Source organism: Alligator sinensis, unplaced genomic scaffold, assembly GCF_000455745.1.
Source record: "Alligator sinensis unplaced genomic scaffold, ASM45574v1 scaffold311_1, whole genome shotgun sequence".
NCBI classification, from domain to species: Eukaryota; Metazoa; Chordata; order Crocodylia; family Alligatoridae; genus Alligator; species Alligator sinensis.
Window position 1 is genome coordinate 1,361,983 of NW_005842355.1, and position 15,521 is coordinate 1,377,503.

General features: G+C 39.5%; 1 protein-coding gene across 1 annotated transcript in view; it reads right to left on the reverse strand.

Annotated features, from left to right (window-relative positions):
* The window catches only part of LOC102380343 (myocardial zonula adherens protein), a 79,174-nt gene that overhangs the window by 8,617 nt on the left and 55,036 nt on the right, over nt 1-15,521 (reverse strand). Inside the window, exons 12-13 of the mRNA XM_025210526.1 lie at nt 10,675-10,758; nt 9,998-10,098 (exon numbers count right to left, since the gene is read on the reverse strand). Coding sequence (XP_025066311.1) covers nt 9,998-10,098; nt 10,675-10,758 — 185 coding nt within the window. The remainder of the gene's footprint in view (nt 1-9,997; nt 10,099-10,674; nt 10,759-15,521) is intronic.

The following is a 15,521-nucleotide window of genomic DNA, read 5'->3' on the forward strand; positions in this document are numbered from 1 at the left end:
CATGAATGACTTATGCCGGTTTAGACCAAAACAGCCACCAACAACGTGCAGTATGGGCAAAGCTGTGATTCTTTAAGGACAAACCCTGCTGCATATCTTCAGCTCCTCATATGTAGTAGTAGGATAAGTGTGGCTCTGCTGTTTAAGAGTTAAATTAGGAGCATCTGATCACACTTGAGTCCGTGGCACATCACAGGGACCAGTTCCTTATATTTCCCTATATAAGCGGTGCTTGGCAGTACAAGGCATAAAGCTGAGATGGGGTCAGGCCGGATTGTTGGATCTACTTTCCTTTATCCATCACAAATCTGGACATGGGACACTATGTCTAGGTCAAGGTTGCAGAGGTTAGAGCCGGTTGCCCTTTTGTGGCCCTGTAGTGCAGAGTGGAACCTTCCATATCAAAATTTGGGCAAAACTAGACATGTAAACACTCATAAAAAAGTGGGGAAGAAACCCAAAAGATCACAGAAGAAGAGAATATAGCCAAAAGACAAGCTGGGACATTAAGGGTCTTAAAGGTTGTTTCCACCCAGTAGTAACAATAATAAAGTCATTAGCTGAACAGCATGTCCCAGGCAGTAGAGTTGGGTCTTTTAAAGTCTATCTGAATTGTGGCTTCTTGGTCCAAGTAATAGCAAAGAGACACATTTCCCAGAGATTGTTAAAACAGTTGTTTCATGAACAGGATGAACTGAGGGCCCACCCCAGAGAGACAGAGGGAGGAAGCATGTTAAAATGGCTACTCACTCCTTTGTTTGCTCAGCTGGAAGGTGAATTGAAAAGCTGAGGGCCAGGGGAAATGAGATTAATCAAGTAGGCAGCTACCCATGAAAAAAAATACCATGATCTGGGTGAGAAAAGCCAAGTTAAATGAGTATGTGAGGGATTCCTATCAGTCCTGTTGCCTGCAGGGCTGGGGTACACTCGGGGTGGGCGGTGCTGGGAGGGGGAGCTACAGTGAATTTTGAGATGGCTCTAGCCTCCCCAACCCTCCCTTCCAGCTGCCTGCCTTAAGCGCAGCCCAGTTGTGCCCACCCCCACTGAAAAGAGCCTGGCACTGCCCCTGGTCCCAACCTGCAGCAGCAGCCCACCCCACCCCATGTGCAGATCCAGGGGCACACACCTACCATGCCCTCCTGGGGTGCATGCAGTGGCAGGAGCTGTCCCCTCCCTGTGCCTCCCAGATGCCCCTTCGTCCCAGCCCCTGCCCTGCCCCAGCACCAGCCCCACTCCCTCCCTCACCGTGGAGGCCTCCATTTGCCCCCGCCCCCCATGCCCCTTCCCTTCCCCCATAACAGACTTATCGGCCAGACCCGGCTGCTCTCCATGCTGCTGGGTCCCTGCCTGCTGTGCTGAGGCTGCACACCCGCACACAGCATTTATCAGCCACATCAAACACTTTAAGTACTTAATTTTAGCCTCTCCCCCATTCTGTGGCATCACTCTATGAATATATAATATCATATAACAGACCTGATGCAAATAATTTAAAACTCAAGTGGAATCAAGACTTAGGTATCTAGATGACAGAATCACAGTGGAAATCTTAAGTTCAGAATATTCAGATATCTACAATTCCTTTTAGATGACATCTTGTATAGCAAAAGATAATTTTCATCTTCACTGGGCTCCCCATAAACTTAAAAAAAAGTACATATTGTGCCAGCACATATGTGGAGATGCAATGGATTGGAAACCTTGCATGGTCACATATTTTGGTCATACCCTATTATCAGTCCTGGTACAATGACATAGAACAACCAGCATCCATGGAGAAAAAACAAGCAGACGTAACTGCTTTGAGAAGTTTAATACAATTTGGAAATAATTTTTAGAATGTTCTGGCAATTATTACCCTTTGCACACTTCTCTTCTATCCCTCCTTCTCCCCACCTCCACTTTTTGTCTTTCCTGTTTATTATTTATCGTGACCATGTATGTAGTTTAGGTCACTATGTCACTGATACAGATTGCATTTCTGATTTGTTACAATTTAAAAAAAAAAAAAAAATCACAATTCTTTTTTTACAGAATTCCCCATAAAATTGATTTTTGCTGGGGGGAAAAATGGAGATAAAAAATGTATAAGTGGTGGAAATTTTTTTTTCCACATACTTTAACCATTCCCAAATAGAAAACAGGAGAGAGAGAAAGATTGAAATAGCCCCAGGTTCAGACACCAATATAAAAACAACACTACTTTGAGCTAAACTAAAATAGGTAAAAGGGGAAACTCAAAACCTAGAAACAAATACCCAAACAAACAAAAAAGAAAACACAGTTTTTTCTTCTAAAATACCAAGTGAAACATGGTTTTCAGTTGGAATGAAAATATTCATTTAATATCTATTTGGAAAAATTGAAGAAAAGCTCAAATTTGTCAGTAGGGTGCAGTTTTATAATAGAATTGTTTTATTTTTCTTAAAGAAAAAAAGAGAAAAAGCTGTAATCAGTCACTCAGATCCTTAAACCTATAGCTTTATCCTAATACATTTGAGGAATAATTACGATTAAATATCATACCTTGCGACTTCTGCCTTTACAGAGCAGGGACTCAAAGGTTTGTAAGTATTGCATAATTTGAGTACTTACTCTTAATTATTTTCTTCTTCATCATCTGCTATAAAGCTCTTTTCCTCTGATCATTTTCATATTTACCATGTTTTATTTAACACCACTTTTTTTTCTTTGTTATCTTCTTGTCCTATATTTCACCAGTGGGCTAATGTTTGGGGTGAGGGCATGACCCAGCAAAACATTTAAACATACAGTTTTACTACCCAGATGCAAAATTGCTTTGCAGAATAGTGATGGGAATTATTTATATTCTTAAAATTAGATACGTGCAGTGGAGACCTGAGTAGTTCACATCTCCGCTTCTGTGTGTCCCTGCAGTCATGGAAGAACCCCCTGCATAAGCTCACAGGCTTATAAAAGAACCACATACTATGCCAGCTTGTATACTCCATTCTATCTACTTCACCCATCCACCCATAACTCCAAAATAGGTTTTAAAACAGCTGTTCCCAAACTGTGGGTCGCCATCCCAAATGAGGTCACATGGGAATGCGGGGCCATGCTGAGGAAAAGTTTGGGGAGCATTGTTTTAAAATATTAAGAACCAAAACAACTCAGCAATATGAAAACCAAAGAATTAATGAAAGTTTTGAAGCAATAAACACTTCCGATACTAATATTTTATACAACCCTTCTCCCCCAACCAAGTCCAAGTTGGAGGCGCACCAAAAGGCACTGGAAATACACATGTAAAAGCATTAAGTTAAGCAATTAACCTTTGCTTTCCTAAGTTGAGTATTGTAAACTCAAAACAATGCTGATTATCATAGGAACGTACCAAATTCATGATTTCACAGAAACCACAAATTTGGTAGGTCCCCCACAAAAAAGTGTGGGGACCATGATAAAGCAAGGAAATGGCAGTGGGCTAGTTGGGGGTGGGGAAGGGGGGAAAAGGCAGCTCCAAACAGAAAAGTGGGAAGCCCTGACATCCTGGAGCATGGGGGGAAGGGGAGAGACTGGCTGAGCCCCCAAAGTCCTGCCTCTCCCCAGAGATTGACAGGTGGCCATCTGTCTGTCTATTGGGAGAGGCAGGACTTCTGGGGCCCCTCAGCCAGAGGCATGGGGTGGGGGGGGGAGCATATGTATGGGTAGTGTTGGTTAGTCCCTGGTTCTAATCTTTCCTCTTGCTTCAACTTTAAGTGAGACTCCTTAATTGTAAACAAAGGTGGGTTTTTTTAAAGATAAATTCTGATTGATAATGAAATTTTAGTTATGAAAACTAGTTATGAAATGTGGTATAGTTCTACTGAAGTCACTGGATCATGATCCCCAATATACTTGGACATGCGTCTTCAGCTAGCTCTGGTTTAAATAGTAGAATGGTTTTTAGACCACAGCTGGTTTTCAAAACAGGCTGTTTGAGGGACAAGAGAGAAAAGATGCACCATTCTTGTTTATCCAAAATAAACCAATGGTTCTACCCTTCCTATCCTGCCCCCAAGTGATCTTCAACTTTGTTTGTTATTTGGCTCCAGAACAGTCTACAGTCTTAACAAGGGAGTGTCTTCCTGTTCTCAAGAGAGTATCTGCCAAAGGAAACACTGAGAAGAAAGTTGAAGAGCCAGACAAATCACTTCCAAATTCATATGTTTTGACCCTACAAAAATTCATAGGATTAAGCCATTTCTATGATTTTTAGGGTAAATTAACCTTAAACTAGAACAACAACATTCATTAGAAAACACGTTTAATATTTATTACAGCTTATTCCTTCCAAATCCTACATACAATATATAATAAAATATACAATGTAACCTTATTCTTTATACACCATATATGCAAGTTACATCCCAAATTATTTTTCAGAATTAAATAGAGAGTTAACATTCTGGAATTAATTACAGAAGAACATGAGCTTTGGACACTTATGACACTGTAAAATTACACATAAATTTATTCTTTAAATACACAAGGCATTTTATGTGACCTAACTCTGTGGTTCCTGCTGACTAATCCAGAACAGCTCCTCCCACCTTCTAGTGTTAGGAAACTCATTAATCAAAACTTCAGTTGACAAAGGTTATACTAAATTGCAAAAACATTTTTACACCTTGACTGAATGGAGAAATGCTAATTTACACAAGCTGAGGATTCAGTCCTAAACTTTTCAACAAGGCATGATGCACTGTATTTTATAAGTGTATTTTCTCTTTCCTTATCCTACTTCCATACATCCCCTAGCCAAGACCAAACAGTAGACAAATAGCTACAAAATTAAAGTATAAAACTCTTGTCTCTATCGGTGATTTTTAGGCAATACATCACCAATCAGGATTATTTATTTATTTAAACTACGGAATAGTTTTTTTCAGTCTTCCTCACATTTAAAAAAATGAAACCCAGATGTCATCATACTCTATATGACAATTTACTATTTATGTAAAGGAAATTTCCACAGGGGAGAACCAAGTTCCACTTCTATTTCGCAGTTTTAGTGGTTTGTCAGTTTCAGAGGATAAACTTTTTCTACACAGAATTAATGAGACTTGCACATCCTTTCCTCAAGAGATTCTTTTGAGCCTTTTGAAAGCATATTCAATTTCCTTTTGAAATCCGTATTAAAATACTCTTCCAGTCCCCCTCACTGTCCCCATTCACATGCTATTTGCCACACAAAACTTGTAATATTTGCTCGTTGTTTCTGAACCCTAGCCTGTGCAACTGCATTGGCTTCAGTTTTATTTATATTAAAATAATTAAAGTTTAATGTTAACTTGGAGTTATAATAGTGCCCTTTCCTCTCATCTTTTAACCTGCACTTCATACAAACACCTGAAAGTCCAGTGTTAGTTTCCATTATTAGAAACCAACCTCATTACAGGATCAACACAAATTCCCAAGGCCTAGTGATGCCATGTTGACATCTAAGATGGTAAGAGGTTTTCATAATAATGAAATGTAGCTGCATACTCAAGACAGGCACCAGAATCAAGAGTGGGGAATCAATCCTAAAATCTTTCAGCTCAGGAAAATGAGCTATTAAGTAATTTGAAGTTACAGATACATAGCACTAGAGGGAGTCATGATAACATGCACTAGGCCAGCATGTCATATTTGCATTGGGTAAGCAAAGTCATTTCCTATATTTTTTGTAGTTTGTATATTTTAATATTCTACCAATAATTTACCAACAAATTCTAATTTATAATTCTGACAAGCTTCAAACTGTCTGGGAATTATTAGGTTATAGTCCAGTTATTTTCAGGATGACGCATCTAAAACATAAGCACTTCATTCATGAAATTCTCCACTTAAAGTAAAAGCCACAACTCCCCTTACTCTTTGGTTGTTATATGGTTGCACATCTTCAAAACATTTGGTCACATTTACCCTAATTCCGAGTTTAAAAGCAATGCCTCATTTCAGGGGCCTGTAGAAAGCAACCTCTTATAAAGAGTATAATCCCCTGTATTCAGGGTAGCTGCCCTTTGGTGCCTTTCCAAAGGAGAGATCCTGTGCCTCTTTGCTAAGAGAAACAGTTTTAACACAGGTTTTGGTGTTACCCTTACTATCTAACATGACCCAGCATGTCAACTGGGGCAGCACTTCACCTTGTTACTCTAAGCATAGTTTTAAAAATTTTCTCTTGCACCTGGCTGACTGTCTGAGGTATGTAGACCTATTTATTAAATAGGTTAATTTTATAATAATTTGTCCCTCAATCCCAAAAATCAGATTTTCCTTTCAAAGGAAGTACCGTCCATTCAGCAAAGTTTAAGTTTTTGGTTTTTCTTGGGGTTTTGGGCTGTTGGGTTTTTTTTTGCTTTTTAAATAATGAAATAAGAACAGAGTCTATAACAATGGAAATTATAATCAAATACAGAGATATTAAATTGTGTTTGAATTAACTCATGTCTTGACTTTTTGGACTGAAAAATATTCTTTGAATTTTGCAGGTAACAGAATAGATAGTATTGGGCTTTACTTTTCAGAAACTAAGAACAAACTTTTGAAATGGCTTAGGAGTCAAAGTCCAGGTAAATGAGAGAAAAAAAATTATACTGAAGTGTAACACAGTACATAGGATCAGGCAGGATTAGGTCCTGATTTACATTCTATTCGCCTGCTTTGGTTGCAAGAACCTTGATTGTGTAAAGTAAAGCATTTCAAAGTAGCTATATCAACTCAGGCACTTGGGATACTGTCGTCTGAAATGCTCCTATTTCCCAGTTAAATAGTGTAGCTTCAGGATAAATAAAAATAAGCTTTGTTAAACAAACATTCAAAAATGTAAAATGCCGTAAGAGTAAGCAAGGGGTTTCTGAGGGGTAGACCATTGATTATTTCAATTAAGAACACTAATTCTTCCTATATTTTTGTAGTAGGTGATGATTATAAAAAGCATAGTAAAGGTTGAGGGAAACATTCATTTTGTGAAGTTCTAAGGCACAACTAGCATCTTCTGGTAGTAGAATTAATTGTTCAACAAACATTAACACAACAATACTTAGCTCAATACAAAATACTTCTTTAAAACAAATGCAGCGCTAGCTGTTTTGTAAAATTATGTCTTTACTCCTTTTAATAGAACTATAAGAAGGCATCATTTGAAAGTAAAAGTGTAAGGTTTTCTTATGAAGTTATAAACAAAACATGAAAAATATCCAAGCATTCACAAGCAGATGCAATTGTTTCTGCCACTACACTGAAGTTGGGCATGTGACAATACATCTTTCCGAAGAAACAGTAATTGGGAACAAAACCCTACAACAGGTAAGAGAATAAACCTGCAAATGCTGCCCATGGAAAGCATTTTTTTGTTGTTACAGTTCATTCCCCCTTCTGGGGCAAAATGGACTAAGAATGACCCATGATAGGGCCTTCACTACAAGATTTGCTACTGATCCTATATTTAGTTGTGAATGTGTTGGTTACAACTCAAGGTAGCATCAACTAAGGTCTTAATCCAGCAAAACACTGAAGTACTGAGGCAGCCTGAATACTTACTATTCTGAATAGTAAGCAACACATTCACTAGCAAGTATTTGCAGATCACATTCTTTAAAGGCTACCAACAGTTATGAGGCTACCTCACCATAAGCTTTCTTCAAAAGAATGTTAATACCAGTGCACCTTGGCTGGGTGAATAGAGCTCTTTAACAGGTAGTCCTCTCACTGATGGAAGTAATAGCGTTCAAATTGATGCCCTTTCCCAAAACAATTGTAGATTCTACACCTAATTATTTTAGAGTGAAAATAAAATAATAAATTAAAGCTTCATTTTACAAACAATTGCAACACACCATCAGAAAAACTGTACAACTTCATAAATAGTCTCATCTTAAAAGTACTTGAAATAACAGATATTGCACCATACAGCTTCTTCTTAAGAAGCAATACAGACTGGTAGCTAATTCAGTCCCCTTCACACACACCCTCATGCAAAAAGCTAGTGTCAGTAGCAACTTCAGCTATGAAGTTGTTGTTCTTCTCTAGGGCCAATTAGATTCACTCTTTTCAGATTTCAAACTTCAGAGGCTTCAGATATTTACTCCTTTGTAAGAAATACATTCACTAGTATGGTTAAGATGTATTGTTCTTCACTGTATGCTCCAAGACTCTTTTGAATGGAGTGTACATCCTCACAGGCCTTAAAGTTTCAGGAAAACTTCTTCTGCTGATGCCTATGCTATTAAGACAGGAAAAAAGCAGAGGTTTTTCTGTCAATTCTCCAGGTTCAATGCATTTGTTTGAGGTACACATTCAGTCAGTAGGAGAGTGAACTTCACTACAAAGAACTCTTATTTTGGAGGTTATTATTAATACTAGCTCTGAAAACTCATGCAGTGAATCTATTTTTAACCTATAGCATGCATCTGATACCCTTCAAATACCTTTTTAAATACTCTGAAGGATACTTCAACAATCTCATGTCACATGCTTGCAAGCTTGGGAAATGAGCATCAGCAGAGGTCTTGTAGTAGAATAGCAAGCGATACAGCTGTTACTGTTGTGGAAGGGGAGCATTCTTACTAACTGTAAAATGTAGTTTCACAAAATGTAACCTGAACAGATGTCAAAGATAAATCTCAAAAACAAGACATTGGAGAGCTACAGAAAGTCTGCTTTCAGATTCAAAGACACACAAAGATATCACAGAAAAGGGTCAGCAGCCATGGTGAGTATCATCTTTGAAACTTCATAGCATAACCTGTGCCATTCAAATGTGCTCCAGGCCAAAGCAAATGATTATCTGGTTTATTTTAAAATATTAAGAAGTCCCATAGTTATATGACATAATGGTTTACTGAATCATATGGCTATTTGCATTCTTCTAAGTTATAGCTAAAGGATTTGTATAGCAGAGGATTAGTTCACCTCTGCCTGTTAAAAATGCAACCAGCTCTGTGGCTCTGTTACACATGGACAATATTACCTTTCATTTTTTACTATATAGCTAGGAGCAATTTGCATCTCCCCAGACCCTCAATGCAAATACATAGTCCTGGTTACAGTGCAACTAAACCTGACTCTGTGGTTGCACCTCTAGGCAAGATTCCAAGAGTGTAAGTCTGTATTCCTGAAGGCCTCTGGACCGCCTGTTACCTCAGTGCACAGGACACAGGTAGATGAAGAATGGTAACATTTACCCACTGGCTACTCTACCGCAGCAGTCTTAATGTGGGCTGTAGCAGTTACAGAACTATACCGCTGCTACTCAGCCTTCAGGAGGCTGCTCCTAACACAAAAACAATGCTCAAAGCCTATATTAGTCAGTTTTTGGACAGAATTCAGCTACCAGTGCACACATGGCATAAAAAAAATATGTATCTGCATTATAATTAAATGGATTTCAGGAGGTGCTTTGACATCACACAACAGTCAAAAGTAACCAAAGATATTTCCTATATTAGCTACCCAATGCTCATATAGGAAACGTGGCAACTTCATGTTTTTATAAAAACAATATGAAGTTAATTTGACCATTGGACCAACTGAATTCTAATCCTGCCTCACACACCAGAGTACTTAAATCACCTCTGGGAAGGTCCTGCAGCACCAGTTTTAATAAACTTTCCCTTTGACATCATAAGACATGCTTTTATGTTTGCGTAACAGAGGGAAATCTTAGTCTGGAGCAGACTCTGCTTAATTCACTTTTTTCTTCTTTTTGCACTTGCATATTCCAACAGTTTGCAACGTCCCATCATTTTGCCAAAAGAAATGTGAAATGTAGTCAAAGGCTATCAGAAATGTAGTCAAAGGAAAATATTATTTCCATTCTGTATGCTATAAAGAAATAGACAACCAAATAAAAATTACTTGACTATTAGGCTGCAGATGCCTTTGTAAGCAATTATGTTTTATAACCTATTATCAAAATTCTACCAGTACTTGTAATAAGCAGCTTATCAGATTAAACTAAACTTCTGCAGAAAACCCTTTAAGGTAAAGTTGGTAGAATACCCAATACCTCAGTGGAAAATCACATCCTACTCCAGTCTCTCTGGTTTCCACACTAGTCTTTTGCCGAGTTTCCATTAAATAGTCCAACTTGTCTTGTAATTCTTTGTTCTGGAAAACAGGGATTTGCAAATTATATCTTTAAAATAATTTCTATACTCCTAATTAAACATGAAGTTGAGCAGCAGGCTTTCTTCATCAGTTAATAATTTCAAGAATCCTATTTAAAATACTAGAAATTCCCTTAATTCTGAACAATAAAATTGACTAAAAATATAAATCAATCTACAGCCTAGATTTGGAATCCTCAATTTTTTTTTCAGTGCATCTATAATATTGGTAAATAACTGTTTGTTACAGAAGTTCAAGGTGTGAACATGAAGACTATTCATTACATGCATTCATAAAATGTCATGAATGTACCTCCACATTACAGCAGCAACTATGCTCAGCAGATATACATAAAGAAAATAGCAGATAATATTGGTGCTAACAGTTCTCTTAAAAACATATCAAAAATAACTTTAGCCTCTAAAAGTCTAGTGCTGTAGCTGCTTCCTTTTCCAAACCCAAGAAAGACTGCTTTGCATTCAAAAGCTTGTCTAACTATCTGAACCATGAAGTTGGTCCAGTAAAAGATATCAACCAAAACATCCTTCCTTGCCTAGTGCAAGTTCAGGCACTTACCTCACATTCTAAGAAAGAGATTTTTTCTAAAAGCTGTACTATAAACAATTCCTTTTCCTGAACCTTATTTCTTAGCAAATCAATCTGTGAAAAAAAAAAAAAAAAAAGAGTAAAATATTCAGGTAAAAGAAGCAAAACTAGAACACACTCGATTTCAATGCATAGGTAGCACTGTATATTCTTGTATCTAAAATTATTTGCTGATTTATACCAAGACTACATGCACACATACACGAATATGGTTTATAGCAAAATCATATATGTGTACTAACATGGTTTCTAAGAATTCATGTTTCTCAAATAGGAAATGTAAACTCAAGTAACAGCTAGCTAATACATCAATATGTAACAGGAAGTAGGGAGAACTTTGATTGTATGAATTTTGATTTTACCCAAATCTCTGACATAACTCAGTTACTTAGTCTCTTCAGTTTCCACCCCCCTGCCTTCCCAATTTGTTCATTTGCTACGTGGCACAGCATGAAAATTAAAATATTTCTACATGAAAAACCTTTACATTTCATACTGGGTTAAGGAGTAGAGGTCATTACCAACAACTGCTTGTCATAACATAAAAGTAAAACGGTTAGTCAGTCATACAGCTGACAACTTATTTCATTAATTTTCCTGTGCTCTGTTGGGAATAATATTAATAATTTGAGTATTTTAAGCCAATATTAATATCTTCAGATTTTTCCATACATTAGGGCAACTTCACACAAATCCACTTGTGCAAAGTTGTCTTAAAGCTGGTTTACCCAGTTACAGAAAAATTTTCCCTGGGTACTGGGCTCAGACATGTCAGACAGCCTTATACAATAACAATGATCTGCTGGCTAGGGTATGGCTACAGAAGAGGCAAGATCAGGATTTCAATGCTCCCTGGTTGCCATTCTCACAGTACAGTAGACTGCTTTAGTACAAAGTAGCCCCTGAAATCCACCACTGCCTCCTCTTCGCATCCCCCTGCATATCCATCATTCTTCTTTCTACCCCAGTAGGGGCACATAACAGCTTTATAACAACAAAAGGACAAAGGTACTCCCTGTTCCAAAATTAAAGCATATTGTGGAGATGGATAAAACTAGCATAACACCTTTAGAAGGGGGTGGGGGGGATAATGTTCCTTTATAGCAGGGGTGGCCAGAGCTACTCACCCTGGGAGCCACATCTGGTCCTCCACTGAAGGTCAAGAGCTGCAGAGCTCTGCCTGCTTCTCCAGTTTAATGTTTAGGAGCCAGGAGCTGGCCACAGGATCGAGCTCCTGCCACTGCAGCACCGAGCCACTCTGGCTTTCCCCACAGGGAGCTTGCCCTGGCATAAGCAGCGCGGATGCAACCTCAGCCCTGGGAGCCCAGCGCCCGAGTCGGGAGCCCCGAAGCAGAGAAGTGGGTGGGACTTCAGCTCTGGAGAGCTGCAAGTACCTTGCCGCCGAACCTCATACTGCTTTACAGTACAGCATTTGCAAACTAAGTATTGCATTCACACAGATGTATACAAGACTGCATAAAGTTAATCTGTTATTAGTACCCTTAAAGAACAAAAATGACATTGCTTAGCTTTTCCTAGTCATTAATCCTATTGAAATAATTTTTCAAGTTTAGTTTCAAGCTAATTTAATTGCTTTTTCTAAAGGGCTTAGTATTCCCAAAGCACATGGGTGAAAGGAGGCTGACAAGCTTTACACTGCTAGAACCACCAAGTTATTAAACCCGAAATATTTAAATCCAGTATTTTCATTTATTTTGTACACATTTCCAATTCTTTCAACATGAGCAAAACTCAATTTCCAATTGCCTCCATTTAATCTGTAATAAAATGTCTTTAAAATAAAAAATAAAATTAAGTTAAAGAATCTGAAAATGTTCAAGTAAAACATTAAAAACAGTATCCATCGATATCACAAAAAAACCCCCAAAAGAACTACAGTAAACCAGCATGAAATAAGTTCAGAAAAACAAAATATCAGTCTCAAGTAAAAGATCTGGAAAAAATTAAAATGAAATGTACAAGAATCAAAAAATGAAATAAGCTAAAAGCACAAGATTTGTGAAGGCAGCAATTAAAAAAAAAAATACAACCCTCAACTGCATTTATCTTAATAAAAGTGCTGTGCCCAATTTGTATTTTTAATAATTTATTTTGAATTAAATGTTTCATTTGACAAGGTGCCAAGCCAGTTGGCTCTTTGCCTTTTTCCAATAAGTTTCATACAGTATTTTTGAGCTAAACAGTAATGAGTAATAATACACTGCAGTGAAAAATGCTGCAATCCAGTTTTCCATTTCTATTAAATTAACAGGGTTGTTTTTCAGTTTGGGCATTTGCTCTTTTTCTTCATGTATAAATAGATCCTTTCTGGTTAAAATAGAAAATCATTAATTCAGTCTTTAGTGACAGTGCTAAGTCATCATTTTAAAATTTCACATTTTCATAGTAAAAGTGACTTCTGTAGTATGTACTGAAGCTTGACAGTTACTGATCTTAGTACTTCATTACTGCTGTGTTTAATAGTCTTATTATAATTAAGTACTAGCCGGTGTTTTTCTTAAAGGTGGTTCAAATTTCCCCATTTTGAAAAGTGAATACTTAAAGATACAATGTTCTTTTAGGTATTTTGTATTAATATTCTGTTCTGCCATGCAGAGAAGGAAATTACTTCAGAAAATATCTGTATGCATAGGGAGAGCAGAAGCTTGAAACCAAGTACAGCTGTGCAAAATCAGAAGAAAGTTTAGTTCTTACAGAAGCAAATCCTATTACTGGAGATATTATACCATACCCTTAGTGCCCATTCTGATTTTTAGATTAATTTGCAAATCCAGGATGGTTTTATTTATATTAGCTTTTTTATTATACATGCTTTTCAAGAGCCAGAGGTCTTACCTTTGCCTTTCATAACAGCTTAAATTGATTAGATTACGTAGGGTGAATATAATTCAAAGATTTTATATATCAAGGGTAGGCAATTATTTAAGCTGGAGGGCCACTTAAGTTTTGGTGAGCTGTTAAAGGCTGCACACACAATCTTTCAGAAGATACCATTTTAACAAATTATAGATAAAAAACGAATCATATACTAAGAATCAAACATCTGCTTTCACATATTTTAATTTTATTACAAAAAATAATTTTTGTCCCGATTTATGTTTTTTGAGTAGTGTAGAGACAATTGTATAATAGCTCAAATTAAAGCCTTACTTTTGCATATTGTGTGTCGGGGGGGCGGGGGTACATGCACATGTGTGTGGAAGGCTGCTGACACAAGGTCCCAGGAACTGCCTGGGGGTGCAAGGAGGGCAGGACACATGGAGCAGAGCTCAGCTGGGTGATGCAGGTGTAGTTTGCCCCCCCTACCCCATCCAGCCCACAGCACTCCACATGGGGCCGAGTCCCACCTGTTTCCATCTCGGGAAGCCTGTGCTATGCTCCTGGCCCCACCCACCAGAGAGCACCACCCCAGCCCTGGCCCCAGCTAGTACGCACAGCTTCCCAGTGTTGCTGCTCCAGGGGAGGTTGCAGCCATTCAGGTACTGGCGGAAGGCAGCCAGGAACTGGAGCTAGAGCTCCACGCACTGGGGCAGGAGCCACCTGGCTGCAGCTCCCCCTGCCCCCTGGCTGAGCATCTGCTGCCTGGCATGCATCCCCTTGGCTTCCCTGTGTTACCTGCTGACCAGAGCGGTGCAGCAGGGGCAGGACGAGGAGCCGCTGGAGGCAGGGAAGCTGAACCGTACCTGGGTGGCTGCAGTAACAGTCTTCCTGGGAAACTGTATGCGCTTGCCACAGTGGAGCTGTCTAGTGGGTGCAGGGCGGCTGTGGGTGGAAAAGTAGCTCAAGCTGCCCAGGCAGGAATGGGCAAGGCTCAGGTTCAAGTAGAGCACTGCGGGGGCAGCCACAGGTTAGATGCAATCAATTGGTGAGTGCCCACTTATATGCCGCATCCAATCAGTTGCCAGGCCAGACCTGGCCCACAGGCTATATTTTGCCAACCCCTGCTTTATATCATAAAAGTTCAGATTGAACAAAGAAGCTAATTATATTTGCCATTGTTGAGTACAAACAAGTACAGCTACTGTAATTAAACCAGAACTCATACACCAAGTTTAGATCTATTCTCATCTACTCAAACTAGAGGTACGCCTATACATCGGTCCATATCATATCGGCACCAATAAAGGGAACAATGACATTAGCATCAATCACTTTTTTTGGCTGATGTGGCCAATAACAATGTTGATAAATGCTGTATGCATACACACAGCTGCAGCATGCACTCAGTCAGGAGTGCAGCCTGGCAGCTTGATTAGCAACGTCCAACCAGTAAGTCCCGGGGGGGGGCAGGAGGCAAGGAATGGGGGGCAGATCAAAGTCCCCGCAGTGAGGGAGGAAGTGGAGCTGGAGCAGGAACTACCCATCAGGGTGGGGGACAGAGCTGCAGCTCATCTGGGGGACAGGAGAGGGAGTGGCAGCTCCTGCCGCTGCATGCACCCCCAGGTGGAAGCATGGGGAGGTGTCCCTGGATCCGTCATGGGGTGAGGGCGGGCTGCCACTGCAGGCTGGAGCCAGAGGCTGCACCGGGCTCTCCCCAACAGCTGTGGTCAGGCTAGGCAGGGCATCATGGGCAGCAACAGTGCTCGGGGGGGGGGCCACAGTACATTTTTGGGTGGCTCTAGTCCCCTTGTATCCCCCCTCCCAGTGCCGCTGCTGCCGCCCACCCCACCCACCCCAAGTGCAGCACTGGCTCAGCCCCACACTGCTGTGAAAAGCCTGGTGCAGCATCTGGCTCCAGCTTGCAGCAGCAGCCCGCTCTCACCCCGCACACAGATCCGAGGGGCATGTGCCCCCCC